Source organism: Chionomys nivalis, chromosome 1 (genome assembly GCF_950005125.1).
Source record: "Chionomys nivalis chromosome 1, mChiNiv1.1, whole genome shotgun sequence".
Lineage (NCBI taxonomy): Eukaryota > Metazoa > Chordata > Mammalia > Rodentia > Cricetidae > Chionomys > Chionomys nivalis.
The window spans coordinates 26,784,469-26,802,665 of NC_080086.1; the positions used below are offsets into that span (position 1 = coordinate 26,784,469).

General features: G+C 46.0%; 1 protein-coding gene across 5 annotated transcripts; it reads right to left on the reverse strand.

Moving 5' to 3' along the window:
- Positions 1-6,045: 6,045 nt before the first annotated feature.
- Positions 6,046-17,480, reverse strand: C1r (complement C1r). 5 transcript variants are annotated; one of them, XM_057770453.1, is made up of 13 exons: positions 17,325-17,480; positions 16,336-16,390; positions 16,091-16,211; positions 15,439-15,667; positions 13,725-13,917; positions 13,001-13,147; positions 12,706-12,902; positions 12,258-12,405; positions 11,933-12,054; positions 10,295-10,373; positions 9,649-9,804; positions 7,788-7,862; positions 6,046-6,930 (listed from the first exon to the last, which is right to left on the reverse strand). In XM_057770453.1, exons 3-13 carry the CDS (start codon positions 16,135-16,137, stop codon positions 6,161-6,163), a joined length of 2,163 nt encoding a protein of 720 aa, XP_057626436.1. In that variant the 5' UTR covers positions 16,138-16,211; positions 16,336-16,390; positions 17,325-17,480; the 3' UTR covers positions 6,046-6,160. The 5 variants fall into 5 exon arrangements, with proteins under 5 accessions (XP_057626436.1, XP_057626409.1, XP_057626428.1 ...); XM_057770426.1 differs by lacking the exon at positions 17,325-17,480 and adding an exon at positions 16,797-16,814; XM_057770445.1 differs by lacking the exon at positions 16,091-16,211 and having other exon boundaries at positions 17,325-17,470.
- Between the last annotated feature and the right edge of the window lie 717 nt (positions 17,481-18,197).

Consider the following 18,197-nt stretch of genomic DNA (forward strand, 5'->3'; position numbering starts at 1 on the left):
AAAGGTTGAAGATGATCAGGTTTGATCAGGGAAGACCCCCTGAAAATCCTGGCTACAAACATAAAGAAATAACCTAAAAAAACCCTTACAAAACATGTAGCCTATATTTTACCTGTTCAAACCATAAAACAAAATAAAAAAAAATCACCTTTGGCTAACTTGTATATAACACACAATATACACTTGATTTAATACAGCTATGTATGTTACCTTTAAAAGTTTATGTATTTTCAGAACAAGGGGACCAAGCACCAATGAAATGAATGGTGCAGGTGCCTCTGCTACAGTCTCCTCAGAATTCTGCATCAAAGACAGCTTGAAGGATGCTGGCTGAGATGGTCCAGCCTCACAGTTTACTCTAGCCCAAGCTTAATTATCCTAATTTCCCTAATTTTCTCATTATCCTAATTTTCTCAAGGTTCCCTGAAAGATACCAGCACTCTCAAACAACAGGACACAGACTAGAAAAATCAGTGCCCACATTCTCAAAAGATGGGCTGTTGTCTGGAGTTTCTGTCCTGCTAGGTCCCATATCTGTTAGTCCGAAATAAACACACAGAGGCCTACATTAATTATAAACTGATTGGCCTACTAGCTCAGGCTTCTTATTAACTCTTTTTTACATTTTATGTTAGCCCATTATTCTTGTCTGTCTTCAGCACCTGGCACGGTACCTTATTCAGCAAGGCAGTCACATCTTGCTTCCTCTGTGGCTGGGTCATGACTGGAGACTAAGCTTTCCTCTCCCAGAATTCTCCTGTTCTTATTGCCCCACTCTACTTCCTGCCTGGCTAATGGCCAATCAGCATTTTATTAAAAATAATACAAGTAACAGGATAAAAGACCATTGTCCCACAACACTGGGCTATGGACATTTGTTATATTTAAGGGTGTTGGTTACAAATTGTTATTGGTCATATTTCTTAAAAAAAGTTAAACAAAAGAGTTAAATTCAAAGATTTCTTTCTAAAGGAAAAAAGAGGAATATGATGTAGGAATGATAGGAAAAAGGGTAGATTACTGAATCTGCTTTAAACAGAAAACAACTATCAATCTCAAAATATTTTACATTGATATGAACTTTGGTTTATTGATACACATTTAATGTCAATTTTGTTTTATTATATGTATGTTTCTTCTCTTGATTGGAGTATTGTGTTTATGCAGCTCATTTAAAAATACAGATTAATCATCATGAACAAAACTCAAGTCCAAATGGATCAAAGGCCTCAACATAAAGCCAGCCACACTGAGAGAAACAACCTCATAGAAGAGAAATTGGAAAGTACCCTTGAACACATTGGCACTTTCTAAATATAACACCAGTAGCACAGACACTGAGAAAAACAATTAATAAATGGAACCTCCTGAAACCAAAAAGCTTCTGTAAATAAAGCAAAGGACATGGTCAACAAGACAAAATGACAGCCTACAGAATGGGAAAAGATCTTCACCAACCCCACATCAGGCAGAGGGATAATCTCCAGAATATACAAAGAACTCAACAAACTAAATATCAAAATTTCAAATAATCCAATTAAAAAATGACGTGCAGACCTAAACAAAGAATTCTCAACAGAAGAATCTAAAATGGCTGAAAGACACTTGAGAAAATGTTCAACATCCTTAGCCATCAGGGAAACAAATCAAAACAACTCTGAGATACCATCTTACACTGATCAGAATGGCTAAAATCAAAAACTCTGATGACAACTTATGCTGGAGAGGATGTGGAGTAATGGGAACACTCATGCATTGCTGATGGGAGTGCAAACTTATATAGCCACTTTGGAAATAAGTATGGTGGCCGGGCAGTGGTGGCGTACACCTTTAATCCCAGCACTCGGGAGGCAGAGGCAGGCGGATTTCTGTGAGTTGGAGGCCAGCTTGGTCTACAAGAGCTAGTTCCAGGACAGGCTCCAAAGCTACAGAGAAACCCTGTCTTGAAAAACAAAACAAAACAAAACAACAACAACAAAAAAAAAAAAAAAAAAGGAGAGAGAGAATAAGTATGGTGATTTCTCAAAAAAATTAGGAATCAGTCTACCTCAAGGCCCAGCAATACCACTTTTGGGCATATACCCAAAGAAGACATTCACACAACAAGGACATTTGCTCAGCTCTGTTCACAGTAGCATTGTCCAGAACATGGAAACAACCTAGATGCCTCTCAACTGAAGAATGGATAAAAAAGTGTGGTACATTTACACAATGGAGTATTACTCAGCAATAAAAAACAATGGCATATTGAAATTTGCAGGCAAATGGACAGAACTAGAAATAAAACCATCCAGAGTGAGGTAATCCTGATCCAGAAAGGCAAATACAGTATGTACTCACTCATAAGTGATACTAGGCATAAAGCAAAGGATAACCATCCCACAATCCACAACCCCAGAGAAGCTAAAACCCTCATCCAGAAACAGACAGAAGCAGATGCAGAGATCCACAGCTAACAACTGGGCTGAATTTCCAGAGTACAATTGAAGAGAGGGAGGAGTGCTAATATGAACAAAGGGGACAAGACATGATTGAGAAACCCACAGAACCAGCTGACCTAAGCTAGTGGGAGTTTACTGACTCTAGATTGACAACTGGGGAACCTGCACAGGACTGAACTAGGCCCTCTGAATGCAGGTGACAATGGTGTGGCTTGGGCACCATGTGGACTCACTGGCAGTGGCACCAGGATCTACACACATAACACATGAACTGACTTTGTAGAGCCCATTCTCTATGGAGAGATACCTTTTTCAGCCTAGGCTGGGGGAGGGCCTTAGTCCTGCCTCAATGAGGTGATGGTACAGACTTAGTTGACTTCCAGGGGAGGCCTTACTCTGTAGGAAGAGCAAATAGGGAGTGGGGTGGGGGAAAGTAGGGAGAATTGGAGGGGAGAAGGAAGGGGGAACTGGGATTGGTATGTAAAATAAACAAAACAAAAAAGAAATACAAGTAATAATCAACTATAATAGTCAAACTTTTTACAATAGTCAAACTTGTAGTCATGTTAGGTATGTTTTCAAGGTCATACACAGATATATTTAGATAGATAGATGGTCTTCAAACATTTCAAAGACCTACAGAATATGGCATTTAGAATTTTTTAATAACATAATACCTTTCTTGACAATGAGGCATATCTGTTCCTGACAGCACCAGTTCGATTCAAAAGAAGATGATGGGCATTGAAGAAATGCTATATGGAACTTGTTTTCTTTTCTTTTCTTTTTGGTTTTTCGAGATAGGGTTTCTCTGTGGCTTTGGAGACTGTCCTGGAACTAGCTCTGTAGACCAGGTTGGTCTCGAACTCACAGAGATCCACCTGCCTCTGCCTCCCGAGTGCTGGGATTAAAGGCATGCGCCACCATCGCCCGGCAGAATTTGTTTTCTTTATGGCAAAAGCTAACAGTTTGGGCAAAGAAACTACCCTTGGCTCATTTGCTAACAGTATACTGTCCAAAATGGCCAGCAGGATGCAAAAAAGCAACTGCCAAACTTTGTAAATACAAGGAAGGACAGTCCTTCAAAATTCCCTGCTTCTCAGAAATGTCTGTCAGATATACCAGGCCTGTAGACCAATGCAGGATGTCCCAATGTTACAGAAGAACATAGGGTGGCTGTTCAGGCAGTCAGATGCCCTTGTCATTAGCTAACATTTTGCCCTTCTGGGTTCTTTGATGGAGTTAAAGACTAAATAGTTAGATTTAAAGTTTTTCTAGTTATGATAAAAAGATAAATTAGGTATAAAACTAAGATAAATAAAAGAATATTTCCTCTAAGTTTTCCAAATACAAATGGCTTGGATAGTGAAACTGCAATTCTTACTTGTTAACTGTTTTGTTGTATATAATTTTACTATGTTATAGTCAAACCTTCCTTTTTTATTTAGGCAAAAAGGGAGAAATGCTATGGAATAATCCTTCTATACACTGAAAATGTGTTACTCCCAATGTTAGTAAAAAGCTGATAGGTGGGCAGGATTTTCAGGGCAGAGAGAATTCAGGGAAGAAGAAGGGCAGAGTCTGAGGAGTCTTGAGCCAGATACATGAGAAAAACTTGGGACAATCATAGATGAGGTAAATGAGCCTCAGGGCACATAGATTGATAAAAATGGGTTAAGTTGCAAGAGCTTGCTGGAGACAAGCCTAAGCTATTGGCCTCTGTGAGAGCAACAAATGATCTTAACCACTGAGCCATCGCTCCATCCAGCTTTGTTCTGTTTGTTCTTACATGTGAGGCTGGGTTTTTTTCTAAGTGGGGGGAGCTTTGGAAAGGAAGGCACTTGTGTGGCCCTATGGCTGGGATTGTGCCAACATTTACTCTCCCTAGATAGGGAATTAATGGCAGACCAAAGTCAGGATATCCCCCAAGTTGAGTTTCTGGTGTTAGTTATAGGAGTATGGGTCTGGGGTTGCTTACAGGAATAAGAATGACTCAAAAGCAGCTGCACTGCTGAGAGTTTACCTCAGCATGAGTGGCAGCTCCTGAAAGCTGGGATGCTGGAACTCACTGCAGGCCTTGCAGGCAGCTGCATTCAGCCCAGCCTCTTCCTGGCAGCTTGACTGCTGGGAGCGACCTAGTCTGTCCCCATTGTTTGTATAATCAGGGGAAGAAGAAGCCTGGTTCATCTGGTCAATCTCAGGGACTTCCTGAGGTTTTTGAGTTGTTTACTTTCTGAAGCTTCCCTTTAGAACTTTTTCTTTCCTCCTCACACCTTGAAACAGGTTTTATGTGGCTTATGCTGACCTCAAACTAGCTATGCAGCCAAGCATGACTTTGGGTTTGTGTTCCTCCTTCCTCTTCTCCTTGAATGCTGGCATTACCCACATGCACCAAGCCTGGTGAATAGTCAGTTTTCTTTAGTCAAAGGAAAACAGATCAGCGAATAAGCACATTAGTTAGCTTTTCATTATTGCAACAAAATGCATAAAATAATCCCCTTAAAAAGAGGAAAGACACCAGGAGGTGGTGGTGCACACCTTAATCCCAGCACTTGGGAGGCAGAGGTAGGTAGATCTCTGTGAGTTCACAGCCAGCCTGGTCTACAGAGCAAGTTCTAGGATAGCTAGAACTGTTAACACAGAGAAACCCTGTCTCGGGGAAAAAAAAAGAAAGAAAAGATAGAAGGAGGGGAGAGAGAAAGAGAGAGAGAGAGAGAGAGAGATCGAGAGAGAAGACTGGCTCAGTGGTTAAGAGAACTGGCTGGCTGCTCTTGCAGAGGACGCAGAGTTGGTTCCCAGCACCCACTCAGCCTGCAGCTCAGATTCATGTATAGCTCTAGTCTCAAGGGATCAAGTGCCCTCTTCTGGGAGAATGCGTGAACCTGGTGCATAGGCAAAACACCCATACATGTTAAATAAAAATAAAAATTATAAAGAATACTATTTATTTCAAAATATTTTTAGTAAACTGGGCATGGTGGTGTAGAGCTGTGGTCTCAGCTCTTGGGCTGCTGAGGATGGAGAAATTCTTGGCCTAAGGATTTGAGACCAGCCTGGACAATGCTGTAAGAACTTGTTTCAAATGATTAGTGGTTGATCTTGGAGACACAAGTTCATACCATTCCTCCCTTAAGGAAAATTTAGCGATAAGAATGTGATGTGTTTAAAAAGCTTTTAATTTGCAAGCATATACGCGCACACGCACACACATACACACACACACACAAAACAAAAACAAAAACAAAAAAACCAACCAGGACTTTCTTCATATAATATGGTCAAGACAAAAAACAGAGTAGTACTTTAATTATGTATGTATGTGCGGGTGTGTGCAGGTGTCTGAAGAGGCTGAAGTCCTTGGGCTCCTGTCGTTAGCTGGAGTTAGAGGCAGTTGTGAGCCACGTGACATGGGTGATGGAGCTCAAATTCTGTTGTCTGTACGAACATTTCATACTCTTAACCAGGGAGCCACCTCTTTAGCCCGACATTGTTAGCTTTAACCCTGAGCCTCAGGTAGGAGGATTGTAAATTTTAGGCCATTCCTGGGCTACACATTCAAACTGTTGAGAACAAAACAAAACAAAACAAAACAAGAATGTTGATGGGATTATAGAAAAGCATTTTATTCCACACACCGCCTGTGATTTTAGTAAGGGATCATAGTGGTTATCAACAATTGGTCAGATAACTTTTTCAGACACTACACACTGGATTCTGGTCTAGTCCTCTTCACCAATTTCTTTCTTGATCCAGTCAACATAGTTGAGTAACTTGGTGTAGAAGCCATATCCCTCACCACACCCAATACCCCAGGACACAATGCCTGTGGCAACCCAGATATTGCGGTTACGGTCCCTGACAGCAAACACACCTCCACTGTCCCCTTGGCAGGCATCTTGCTTTATAGTTGGGTCCCCAGAGCAGAACATATTTTCAGAAAATACGTCATTGCTCTTTTTTGTCTGGAGCCACCTCTGGCATGCCCTACGATCAGCTACGGGCAGACGGACAAACATGAGTTCAGAAGCAATTTTGTCTTCTTTTATCCCAAAGCCACTGACATAACCCATGAGGCCTTTGTCATAGAAAGTCTCATTGTCAGGGAGACAGATAGGGAGGAGGTCCGGACCCAGGGTGACCCTGTTTTCCAACTCCATCAGGGCAATGTCTCCTTCAAAATTGTTGGGCTCATCTTGGCGGTAGTCGGGATGAATGATGACCCTACGGACTGGGTGATGTCCCAGTTTTTCGATCTCTTCCAGATCTATGTGACCCAGGAAAACATCGTTACTGGAGCTGTCTTGTTTGTTCCGATCCTTGGGGTAGATGGTGTGGGCTGCTGTGAGGATCCAGCGGTCCCCAAGCAGGGCCCCGCCCCCGCGCCCGTGGATGTTGGTGAATGCCTGCCAGGGGAAGTTGCCGGGTTCGGCTTTCTGCCCTCCGATGATACGCTGCTTCTGTGTCACAGGATTGACAGGCTTCCCACACACTGCAGAGAGACAGGGGATGAGGACCAGTCAGCCCCAGGCCACACCCTTCTTCCTTCTTTGGTTCATTTCACCTCCTACTCTCTTTGTTGCTCTTGAGTCTTTTGAGTTTGAGAAGCAATTAAGTAAACCTAAAGGCAAAATCCTTGATCTTCCTGTTCCCATTGTCCATCTTATAGCCAGCCCAGTCTTGACTAATGCCTCTCATTCACATTTATTCCTTCCCGGAATTTCTCTGACTTTACTTTGATTCTTTGTATGTGTGCACACTAGACTGTCAAGACTAATTTAGATTTTCTGTGCCTCTCTCTTGGGACCTCCTTCTTGCTCCTTTTCCCCTCCTCCTCACCAGATTTTCACTTTGAGCTAAGGCATTGCCTCACTTGACCTCTGCTGTGGGACAATGACCTTGTACCCTGTAAAGATTTGTCAATTGTATTGCTTTAATAAAATGCTGATTGGCTAGTAGCCAGGCAGGAAATATAGGCAGGGTGACCAGGCAGGAAGTAGAGGCAGGGCAATGAGAACAGGAGAATTCTGGGAAGAGGAAAGACTCAGCTTGCAGTTGTAATCCAGATGCAGAGGAAGCAAGATGAGAATGCCTCACTGATAAAAGGTACCACACCATGTGTCTAATACAGACAAAAATTATGGGTTAATGTAGGATGTAAGAGTTAATAAGAAGCCTGAGCTACTAGGCCAAACAGTTTTTGATTAATATAAACCACTGTGTGTTTCTTTGGGACTGTGGGACCAGGCATGACAGAAACTACTGTTAATAGACCTCCTTTCTCTATACCAGGCTTTTCCTAAGGCCCCGCGATACTGTGAACCACACCTGGGGTGACCCAGTATTTACCTGGCAGACACCGGGGCATCTTCTCCCCTTCCTCTTCATTCTTCCAAATGCCCTGTGCTGTGCAGGTGTATATCCCTATAGATGAAAGGGGTCAGAATCAAGGCTGGAGGTGACAAGCCAGAAAAGCCGCAGCAGAGGCCATTGAACACTGAGGGTATTATATAGGGAGTTGGAGAAAAGAGCCACCAAATCTATATGGACATACAAAAGTGTTAAGAGGTTCCACACACATATTTTGTCTTATCATTGAGTAAAAAAAGTCAGAATACCTAACTAAATGTATTTGAGGTGATGGCCATTTGTAACAGTAGACTCACTCACTGAAAGGAAGCCATCCAAAGCTTACCAGTGACACATCTGGGTAGCAGGATTAGAGATAATAATGCCATATTTTCCTGTATCTTTCTTTCCAGATTTCATTGTGTAGTACAGGCTGACCTTGAGTTTGCTATGAAGCTCAAGCTGGCCTTGAACTCTCCATCCATCTGCCACAGTCACCAAGTCGCTGGCATTCCAGGAGTGCAGCACCACACCCAGCAGTAGCTACAACTTCTGATTGCTGACACTCTGCCATGTTTGTTCCTGAGTATTTTATCTGTATTATCCCGTTTAACATGGTGACACTTTCAAGTATGTAATACCTTCATTTAAAAATGATCAAAGCCCTTCCTCCTTTCCTCCCTCCTTTCCTCCCTCCTTTCCTCCCTCCCTCCCTCTCTCCCTCCCTCCCTCCCTTCCTTCCTTTCTTCCTTCCTTCTAGTGTTGAAGATGTAATGCAGGGACTCTCACATGGTAGGCAAGAATATTACCCCTGAGCAATATCCTCAGCCTTGGAATTTTTTTCTTTTAAATTTAAAGAGAAATTTTGGTTAGGTATGGTGACATATACATGTAATTCTAACTCTTGGGATATAAAGGCAGGAGAATTAGGTGCTTAAAATTATCTTTGGCTACACAGTGAATCTGAGGATGGGGGAGAGGAGAGAGAAGAGAGAATATTAACCAATAGGACAGGCTGGGTTTATAGCTCAGTGGTAAGAGCGCATGAGAGATGCCCTAGGTTCAACCTCTATGACTACAATAAACCAACCAACCAACCAACCAACCAACCAACCAACCAACCAACCCATAGACAAGTTTGAGAAGCATTAAGTAAATCTAAATGCAAAATATCACAACTCAACAGCCTGAGAGGGGGAGAATGGAGAGGGCATTTCACTGTAAAGGTGATGGTGATGGTGGTGATGGCTATCATGATGGTGCAGTGCTATTATTAGTGGCAGAGCTGGTGACAATGATTTTATTGCTAATGGATGGATATGATGGAGGCAGTGTTGATGTGGTGACTATAATAGCGATGGCAGTGATGGTGTTATTGGCTTTGGTAATAGTGATAGTGGTGTTGTTGGTGGTAATGTAGTGGAGATTGTTGATGTTGGTAGCGATGGTGGTAATATCAGTGTGGGGGGTGATGTTGGTGTTGCCTGTGGTATTGGTGGTGCCGGTGTTGGTATAATGGTGGCGGTTGTTGGTGTTAGAAGTGACGATGATGATGGTAATATTGGTGGTGTGTCAATGGTAACTATGGTGGTGGTGCTACTGATGGATGATGGCATTGTTACTGGTAGTGGTAGGATTGGTAATGGTTGCAGTGGGGAGGGGGATCTGACGGCTTATGAGAATCAAGTCTTTTGCTTGACTTTGATCTACCAATCTGGGTGCCCATTTCTGCAAACCTATTAGACATTTTGACATTGTAATTTGGGATCCTCCAGCCAATTCCTAGGACTCTATTGAAGAAATTTCAGATGTCCCTCACAGCCACAAAGGACTGAGGGCTGTGGTGGGCATCAGCTCTTACCTCGCACGGACTCACTACTGCCAGCTCTGGTCTTCATCTTGTAATATGGTTCATGGCAGTAATATTGGATACGGGCTTCGTAGGTGTTCACACCTTTTGTGGTGATGTAGCTGAAGTCGCCATTAGACAGGCTTCGCGGCTGCCCACAGTCCTTGACTTAGAGAGAACAGAGGCTTGTAAGGGACCACCTGCAGGGACACTTCAGCATGATTGTGAGCTGTCTCAGAGAGCCCCAGAGAAGTGTGGTCAGTAGGGTGGATACTTGCAATGCATGGAGGGAAATTCAGTCCTGGCAGGGCCCATCATGCCTGAGATGAGGACTTAACTTTCTGAGGTGGACTGTGAACTTGAGGGACAAGCCAAGAGCCAAGATCCTACAGAGGAAAGTCTAGGTTCTTTCCCTCCCAGCTCAAGTCTTTTCTTTTTCTTCCAAGACAGGGTTTCTCTGTAGCTTTGGAGCCTGTCCTGGCACTCGCTCTGTAGTTCAGGTTGGCCTTGAACTCACAGAGATCTTCCCGCCTCTGTCTGTCTCTTGAATGCTGGGATTAAAGGCGTGTGCCACCATCACCTGGCTCCAGCTCAATCAAGTCTCAAGACTAAAGGATGGCAGGTCTCTAGGGGCAGGGACCTCCAGCTTGTGACTTACTCTTGCATCTGGGCATGGCACGATGCCATGTGCCATCATCCTGGCAAACAGCTGTGAAGGACAGCAGCACCTGGTTTCCCTGTTAGAGTGGAAATTTGAGCAGCCATTAGCACGGAGCTCCCCGCTTCCATGCTGCACATGGAGTAGAGGGGATGTGCTGGCTGATGTGATGTCCATGTCTTAGACCACAGGGCCTGAGAGTGTGGCTCCTCCCTCCTCCCAAGCTAGCGCTCTCAGGCCAGGGCTACCGAGTTCCAAAGCAGAAAGTCACGGCAAGGCTAATGGTAGATTCAACAGTCTTCTTTTAGACTCTTGCCTCTTTCCACTAGATCCATTCCCCCATCTCCCCAAATTGTAATAAAAATATAACAAGTCAGGATTGTATTTTTGATTTAAAACAAATGCTATTTTCTGGAAGAGACCCCAACTTCCCACTCTCTTGTCCTGAGATACCTTCCCAGCCAAGGTCTGCACCATGCTCTCTCCTAGGTTGCAGTTTTTTTTTAAAGCCAGGGCTTTCCCTAAAATACCAGTGCCTCCTGGCCACTTTCCTAAGTGTTCAGTGTGATGATATGGCAGGTTAGTGGACAACTGGCACAAGACCGAAAGGTGGCATCCCTTGATAATATTGGGAAATATGAAAACATTTCTAGACAGGGCCTTGTTATACAGCCTAGACTGCCTTGGAACTAGCTATGCAGCCTAGGCTGGCCTCAAATTCATGATTTTCCTGTTCTAACCCCAGGGAGTGCATGTCACAGGTCGCTGCCACTGCCACCGCCGCCACACCTGACTATGGATAGCTTATTAAGAGCAAGAATGGGTCTCAGGGCAAATACTTGCAATCTCAGGACTCAGAAAATGGAGGCAGGAGGATAAAAAGTTCGAGTCTACCCTAGTCTGTATAGTGGGACTGACTGTCACCAACAACCAATCATCCATCCTTCTCCCTGTCTTCTGAACCACGTTTCTTCGTCAGTCTGCAAAGCTGGAGACAGGGCAGTGGGGCTGTGGTGAGACCGCCAATGTGTGTCAAAGAGCCCCAGAGGGTTGGGTCTTGTCCCTGGTGTGCAGCAGCCACTGTGCGGTGTTGAACCAGTTGGGACAACGCCACCCTGACTTTTCAGTTCTTATTACTACAGCGAGTAATTAAGGTGGTCCAGGAGTGTTTAAGCTTGGCGCACATCCAAACCCCACAGGTTGTTTTCAATAGCAGCCAGGCTGTACTGCAGCCCTGATGGAATTAGATTCTCAAGCAGGGAACCCAGACATCAGTTTCTTAAAATCCCTCTGAGTGTTTCCAATATATAGGCAATGTCAATTCCTTGTCTCTTCTTGACTGTACCGGGCATCGAACCTCGGACCTCCTGCCTGCTAGGCAAGCATTTGCTACTGAGCCATCCTCAAAGGTCTCACTGAGTCACCCAGCTTGGCCCTGAAACTTGCTCTGTAGCCATGATGGACCTTGAACCCCAGTCCCTTTTCTGTGTACTCAGACCAGATACCAGGAGGATTGGGACTTCCAGCTCCATCCTCAACCTCAATGGCTCCAGTTGAGTCTACAGTATGGCAGATCAGACTATCTCAGTTCCCCCTTGGACACCCGGAGGCTCTCACCTGTCAGCCCCAGCCTCTTACCTCCACGAGCTGGTAGCCTTGTTTGCAGGTGACAATGAAATAATCCCGGAACTGGTACTGAGGCTGTGGATCCTGGATGATGGTGAACTCATCTAGGGCCTTGGGTTGGGGGCACTTGATGACTGTGGGTGAGGCCAGAGGACATGTTCGCATCATAGCCATTTGTCCTTCCTTCTCCCCCACCATCCCTTATAATTGGCAGGCAAGGGGGGGATGCTTAGATATCGTATTTTAGTTTTGGGGGGGCTGGAGATTGAACCCAAGGTCTCATGCATGTTAAGCACTAGTTTTACCAGCACACCACACTCCACCCTAAGCCTCTTACTCTCAGTGGTGTAGTGAAGCTTCCAGCCTCGACTGTCCCCCGACTCGTCAGTGAAGAACAGCAGATCGACTGCGTTGCTCCTGGTGTCAAAGTCTGGAGGCCTTTGATTTCCACAGAACTCACCCAGGTTCCTCCCATTAGCATAGATCTGAGGGGAAGGGGGAGGGGGATGGATGTTTTTTTTCCTCCAGCGGGTACATTTCTACACATGGCCTCTTGGGTATCAGCCTCACAGTCAACGGCGGTGGTAGAGATGGAACCCACCTACCTGGTGTCAGTTTTCGGCTGAAGGTGTACAAGGGCCCCACCTCCAGGACCCACGACTGCTCTAGACCTCTGTGATGCTGGTCAGCCATGCGTGATCCTGCCCCACTCAGTCAGTGGACCCGGGAACAAGCAGGGACCCCGGGAGCCATGTGGATGTGTGAAAGAGAGTGTAAGGTTGTACCTGGAGCTGGTCATAGGGACAGTGCACTTGCTGGTGGTCATCGATTTCAAAAGGATCCAGGAACTTGAGGTGCAGGGTGAGGCCCCGCTCTACCCGGATGCTGTAGTTGCAGCGCAGATCGGGTGGGTAGGGCTGAGGGTATTCGAGGCTCGAGATATAGCCGGAGGGCTCCGTGTACAGCCCACTGCTGCACTCAGCTGTGAGAGCAGAATCAGACAGGTCAGTATGGATCTCAAGTTGGCTCCGCAAGCCACCGCTTGGCCCTTGCCAACTCCTCACGCCCACTCTGCCTCACCCTGACAGGATCGTCCATCTTTCTGAAGCTCATAGCCTGGACGGCAGGAACAGAAGTAGCCTCCGACGTAGTTGTGACACAGCTGCTCGCACCGGGGCTGGTAGCTCCCTTCCACTGTGTTGTATTGGGGTTCACATTCATCACGGTCTGGAAGGGATTCGGAAGGAAGGCTTAAGTTCCCACCCAGAGGCTTCTGGGGTCAGATGCTCCACTGTTATGCCATGGCATGGGGGCCCCTTTCCAGAGACTTCTGTGTGGTTCTTTCTCAAAGAGTCATGTACCAGAGGCCAGGAGACAAAGTCCATTTCTGGCCTCTACACCTCCTTAATGTTTCCTGGGAACTTCTTGATGGCAGTAGAACCCAGATTGTCAGGTCCTGTCTTTTCCTCTCTCTCTCTCTCTCTCTCTCTCTCTCTCTCTCTCTCTCTCTCTCTCTCTCTCATTTTAGTTTTTTTTGAGACAGGGTTTCTCTGTATTAAAGTCCTAGCTGTAATGGAGCTAGCTCTTGTAGACCAGGCTGGCCTCGAACTCACAGAGATCCGCCTGCCTCTGCCTCCCAAATGCTGGGATTAAAGGCGTGTGCCACCACTGCCCGGCTGTCAGACCTCATCTTGCTGAGAGAAATAAGAAAAGTCAGGCTCTGGTTTCTTTGGGTTTAGGGTTGTCCCCTGCCCACTCCTGTGGCTGAGACCAGAGAGAAGGGCTGGCCCCAGGGACCACTCACCCACAGCCTGGTAGTATGCCAGGAAGCCCTTGTAGAACATGATTGTCCCATTCTCTTCATTGGAGAAATCTGTGTGAAAGGTCAGGAGCATCTTGTTTTCCTCAGATATGAATTCCTTCTCTCCTGGGGGGTTGCCCAGGGGAGACTCCAGCTGCCCACAGAACCTCCCTAGAGTTTTCTTATCAGCAGAAATCTATTGGAGAAAGGACAAGAGAGGAGCCCTGCTAAGGAGCCTACTTCCATGTGGCAGGCCAGCAAAGGTCCTCTCTGTTACCCTGGATTGAATAATGATGTAATGTTACTGTCCTGTCTGGATGCTATGGACACCTTCAGGTGATGCTTCTTTGTCTATCCCACTCCCTCATTAATTTTTATTTTTTTAGGTAGGTTCTTACTATGTAGCCTAGGCTAACCTAGATATTTATTAATTTCTCTCTCTCTCTCTCTCTCTCTCTCTCTCTCTCTCTCTCTCTCTGTAGTAGGGACATGTTGGGGGGCATACACGTGGACCACAGGGGACAACTTGCAGGCAGGTGTCTTTACCCACCGAGCCATCTCGCCAGCCCTAGACTTGCAATTCTTCTGCCTTCCTGTCCTGATGGTTGACTCTTCAGCTGCCATTCGGTGCCTGGTCATCTCTCCCCTGTCCCCCACCCCAAGGCTCCAATCTCACTCATTCCCATCACTTCCTTGTCTCTAGGTGTCTTGATCACTCCTTCATTTCTCGAGCTTGGATTGGTCAACTTTGGTCTCTGTCCTTGTCCCCCTCTTCTTCCCCACCTCTTCTTACCTTCCTTTCCCTCCTTGGTGTTTTTGAGAAACTGGTTTGCCTTGAGCTTGCTGTGTAGCCCAGGCTGATCCAAACATTCTAAGTTTCCCTCGCGCTGGGATCACAGAAGCGTGCTACCACGCCCAGGGTTTTGTTTTGTTTTCCATTTCATTGCTTAAAAAACACACTCAGCCCTGCCTCCCACTCTACCAACTGACATGATCGTGTGCTTGGTACCCAGCAGCCTTGGCCCTGGTCGGCTTTGTCTGGCATCTTGACCACATTTCCTCCCAGACTCCTCAGTCTCTCAGAAGCTGCAAGTGTCTTCCTCACTCACTTCACCAAACGCTGCCCCCGCCCCCGACACCGCAGCCTTGTTGAGCCTTTTTTGTTGTGAGGATGTACAGTTTCCGTGTTATTTTCTGAGCCTCCAAGCTGCTGCTTGAGAAAGACAGTGTGTGGTTGTACACAGGCCCTGCTTGAATCCTGCCTTTTATCTTTTCTGGACATAGAAAGATGAGGCCGAGAAAGAAAGTCTTTGAAGTGTACAGAGCAGAGGGGACCAAGATCCTTGTCCTCCCTGGAGACCATGTGCAAGCTACCACATGCTTCATTTCCTCATGCTCCTGATGAGGTAGGTAGCCAGACAGGGAAACTGAGTCACTGCTCTTTCCTAAGGTCTTACAGCTAGCCACCTCCTGACTTCTATACATAGTGAGATCTGGAAAACAAAACAAAACCCTTCTCCCCCCAACCCATGATTCTTACCTAGGGCCTCAAAACTCATCAATACCCCATCTATGCCACCAGGAACTCAAGGCTAGCATTTCTACAGAGCTGTACAATGATGGGGTGCAGGCACATTGTCCAGGGGTGTTTAGAACAGACTTCCAGCTTCTCCAGTGGCCCAGCCTTTTCTCCCTTCCCTCCCAACCTGACTCCTACCTTGACATAGTCATACAGACAGCCTTCAGAAGGTTCCACGTCAAACTGCCAGAAGACAAGTTTCACCCTGTACCCCACAGGGACTGTGATCACAGTGGTTTCCTCAAAGTCATTGGGGTAAGGCTTTGGATATAGAGGGGAGGTCACCTCTCCATAGAGTTTCTGAGGGATGTAGATGGAGCCCTCCACACTGCAGAATAGGGTCACCAGAAGGAGGGCCAAGAGTCGCCTGTTAAAGAGAGACAGGGGGCGGTATTTGTGGGGCTGGAAGGGTGCAGCAATCTTGTCATTTGGGCTGTTGTGGGGCAAAGATGGGACGATGCCCATCCTTCACTCTGCCCATCTAGACTACACAGAGGTACCGTGAACTGGGCACTGGCAGCCTTTGCAGCTGCTGCAGCGGTGTCTCTCCCAGGCCAGCGTCCAGTCCAGAGGTCACCATGCTCCCAGCTGTCCCCTCTGCCCTCCTCTTTCATCTCCTTTTCTTCCTGGGATAAGACTGGCTTGGGACCAGCTAATTGAGGGTGAAGACCATTCCGTGAAGGTGCCCAACGCTTCAGCAAAGGCGTTTGGGAGAAACCCTTCACAAAGTCTGAGAAACATATATAGGGGATTCTCTCCTTATTCAGAGGGTTCCCTCCCCTCCCCTTACCCTACTATGAGCCCAGGGTCAAGAAAAGAGAGGCTGCAGCAGCTCATGTCGAAGAGTCTGGTCCTTGGGAGGAAGGCTGAGGAGTGTGTCCCTGTATATGTGTGTGCACTGGAGACGGGAACTAAAGAAAGGAGAATTCTGGGTTCCTGTTCTTCTTCTTTTTTAAAAAAAAATAATGTGGGAACATGCTTGCCTCTTGTGCCCAACTCCTCCCTTCTCCCTTGGTGCCCATCAGCCTTACTCACATGTCTTAAGGCCGGTTTGTTTTGGGTCCTCAGCTCTTCTGACAGTCTGTAGGCGCTGTAAGTTGAAAGGAGTGGACATGCAGAGGAGGGAAGGGGGAGGGAAGGACTGTGGCAGCGGAGGGGTGGGTGACCATTCCCGGAGGAATGTTGTAGGGAATGAACCATTTGCATAAACAAAAAAATTCTGACTTCCCAGTTTAGTTTTGGTTTTGAAATCCCTGTTGCTGGTGCCACCTGGTGGCCTACATGGGGAAGGGTGGAGGAGATAGGATCTGAATTTTTAGGAACCAGAAACATTTGGTTGGAGGGCCAGACTCTGGAGTTCTAAACCTGATCAGCATTTTCTCAGAGGCTTTTCTGGGGGCTGCTAGCTGAGCTTTATTGGAGATTCCTCGTCAAAGGCATCACTGACCATGGAGGCTATGCTTTCCCATTATCCATCCCATCCTTGCTGTTCTTACCTAGCTGTGGTCCTGAGATGGCTAGCTGAAAGAGGAAGATGGGTTTAGTTGTGGGACCCTGGCCTGCATTGCTCACAAATATTTAGCCCCAGATTGGGGGGAAGGGAGGGTTTCCTATGTCTAGGCTCCAAGTCCCCCACGCAGCTACCATCACGGAACTTGGGCTTGCCAATGAACTTAGAGCTTATTGAAGACAGGGCAACGACAGAAGGGAGAGATCTTTTCCTAGGCATCTGGTCAATTTGAGTCCTCAGGGACACAATTGCTCAGCGCTCAAGCAAAGGGCGCGGCTGCATTTGGAGAAGGGAAACCAGGTTCCTGAGACAGCTGTACTATCCACGAGGACATAGTGTCCTCTTTAAAAAGTTTGCTGCTGTGTCCAAAACACAAATACCTTATGTCACTTTGTTCTGTGGAGGGTGACACTGGTGTCACCTTCCACCCCTCTACCTCAAACCCCCTCCCCTACTAGTTTGCTTATGGGATTATTTATATAAGGGGTCAAGATGGTGGATTTTAAGGACTCACAAAGATGAAGCTGGTCTCCCATTGGACAGTGACCCATCGTCTTGGAACGTAGCTGGAGAGCAGACACACGCGAGACCCAGGAACTACCAAGGTTTGGAGTGGTTTCCCAGCAGACTGGCGTGTTGGAGCAGAGGCATTAATGCAGTGGCAGGCTGGTGTGTGATTTTAGCACAGTAAGAGTCGTGCCTTGTCAGCAAAATGATGAGGAATAAGGAAGTGGACTAGCTCAGAAGGAAGAGAGAATCTTGTCGTCTAGGGAACTGCATGTTGATATCCTAAGAGCTGTGTGTGTGTGTGCGTGTGTGTCCACGTTACATGTGTGTAATGGAGGCAGAGGCAACAGGTAGAGAGGAGGTGGGGTCAATAAAGCAAGTCAGCTGAAGCGATCTCATCTGAATTCTGTCATGATGCATGTGACTTGACCAAAAATTGCCAAATCTGGGCTTGACCAAAAATTGCCAAATCTGGACCTTACCACCTCAGGTCCAACCCACTTCAACTCTGTTCAAACATTCAAACAAAATAAAAATCTATATCTACATCTAGAGATAAAAATAATTACATACATCTAGACAAGCATATATATTTTTGCTTTGTTAATATATATTTTTTATAAAAATGTCAATAAGAATGATATATGCTTATTAATGAAAGTTGCCAGTAGAAAACAAGAGAAAATTAGTCAAAACCACTCCACCTAAAGCAACTTCTGTTTAGTATTTTTTAGAATACTTTTAGTTTAAACCTATTTATTTATCTTTAAAGATTTCATTTATTTGTAGTTTGTACGTATGAATGTTTTGCCTGCATCTGTGTATGTATACATGTGCATACAGTGCCTATGAAGGCTGGAAGAGGGTGCAGGATACCCCA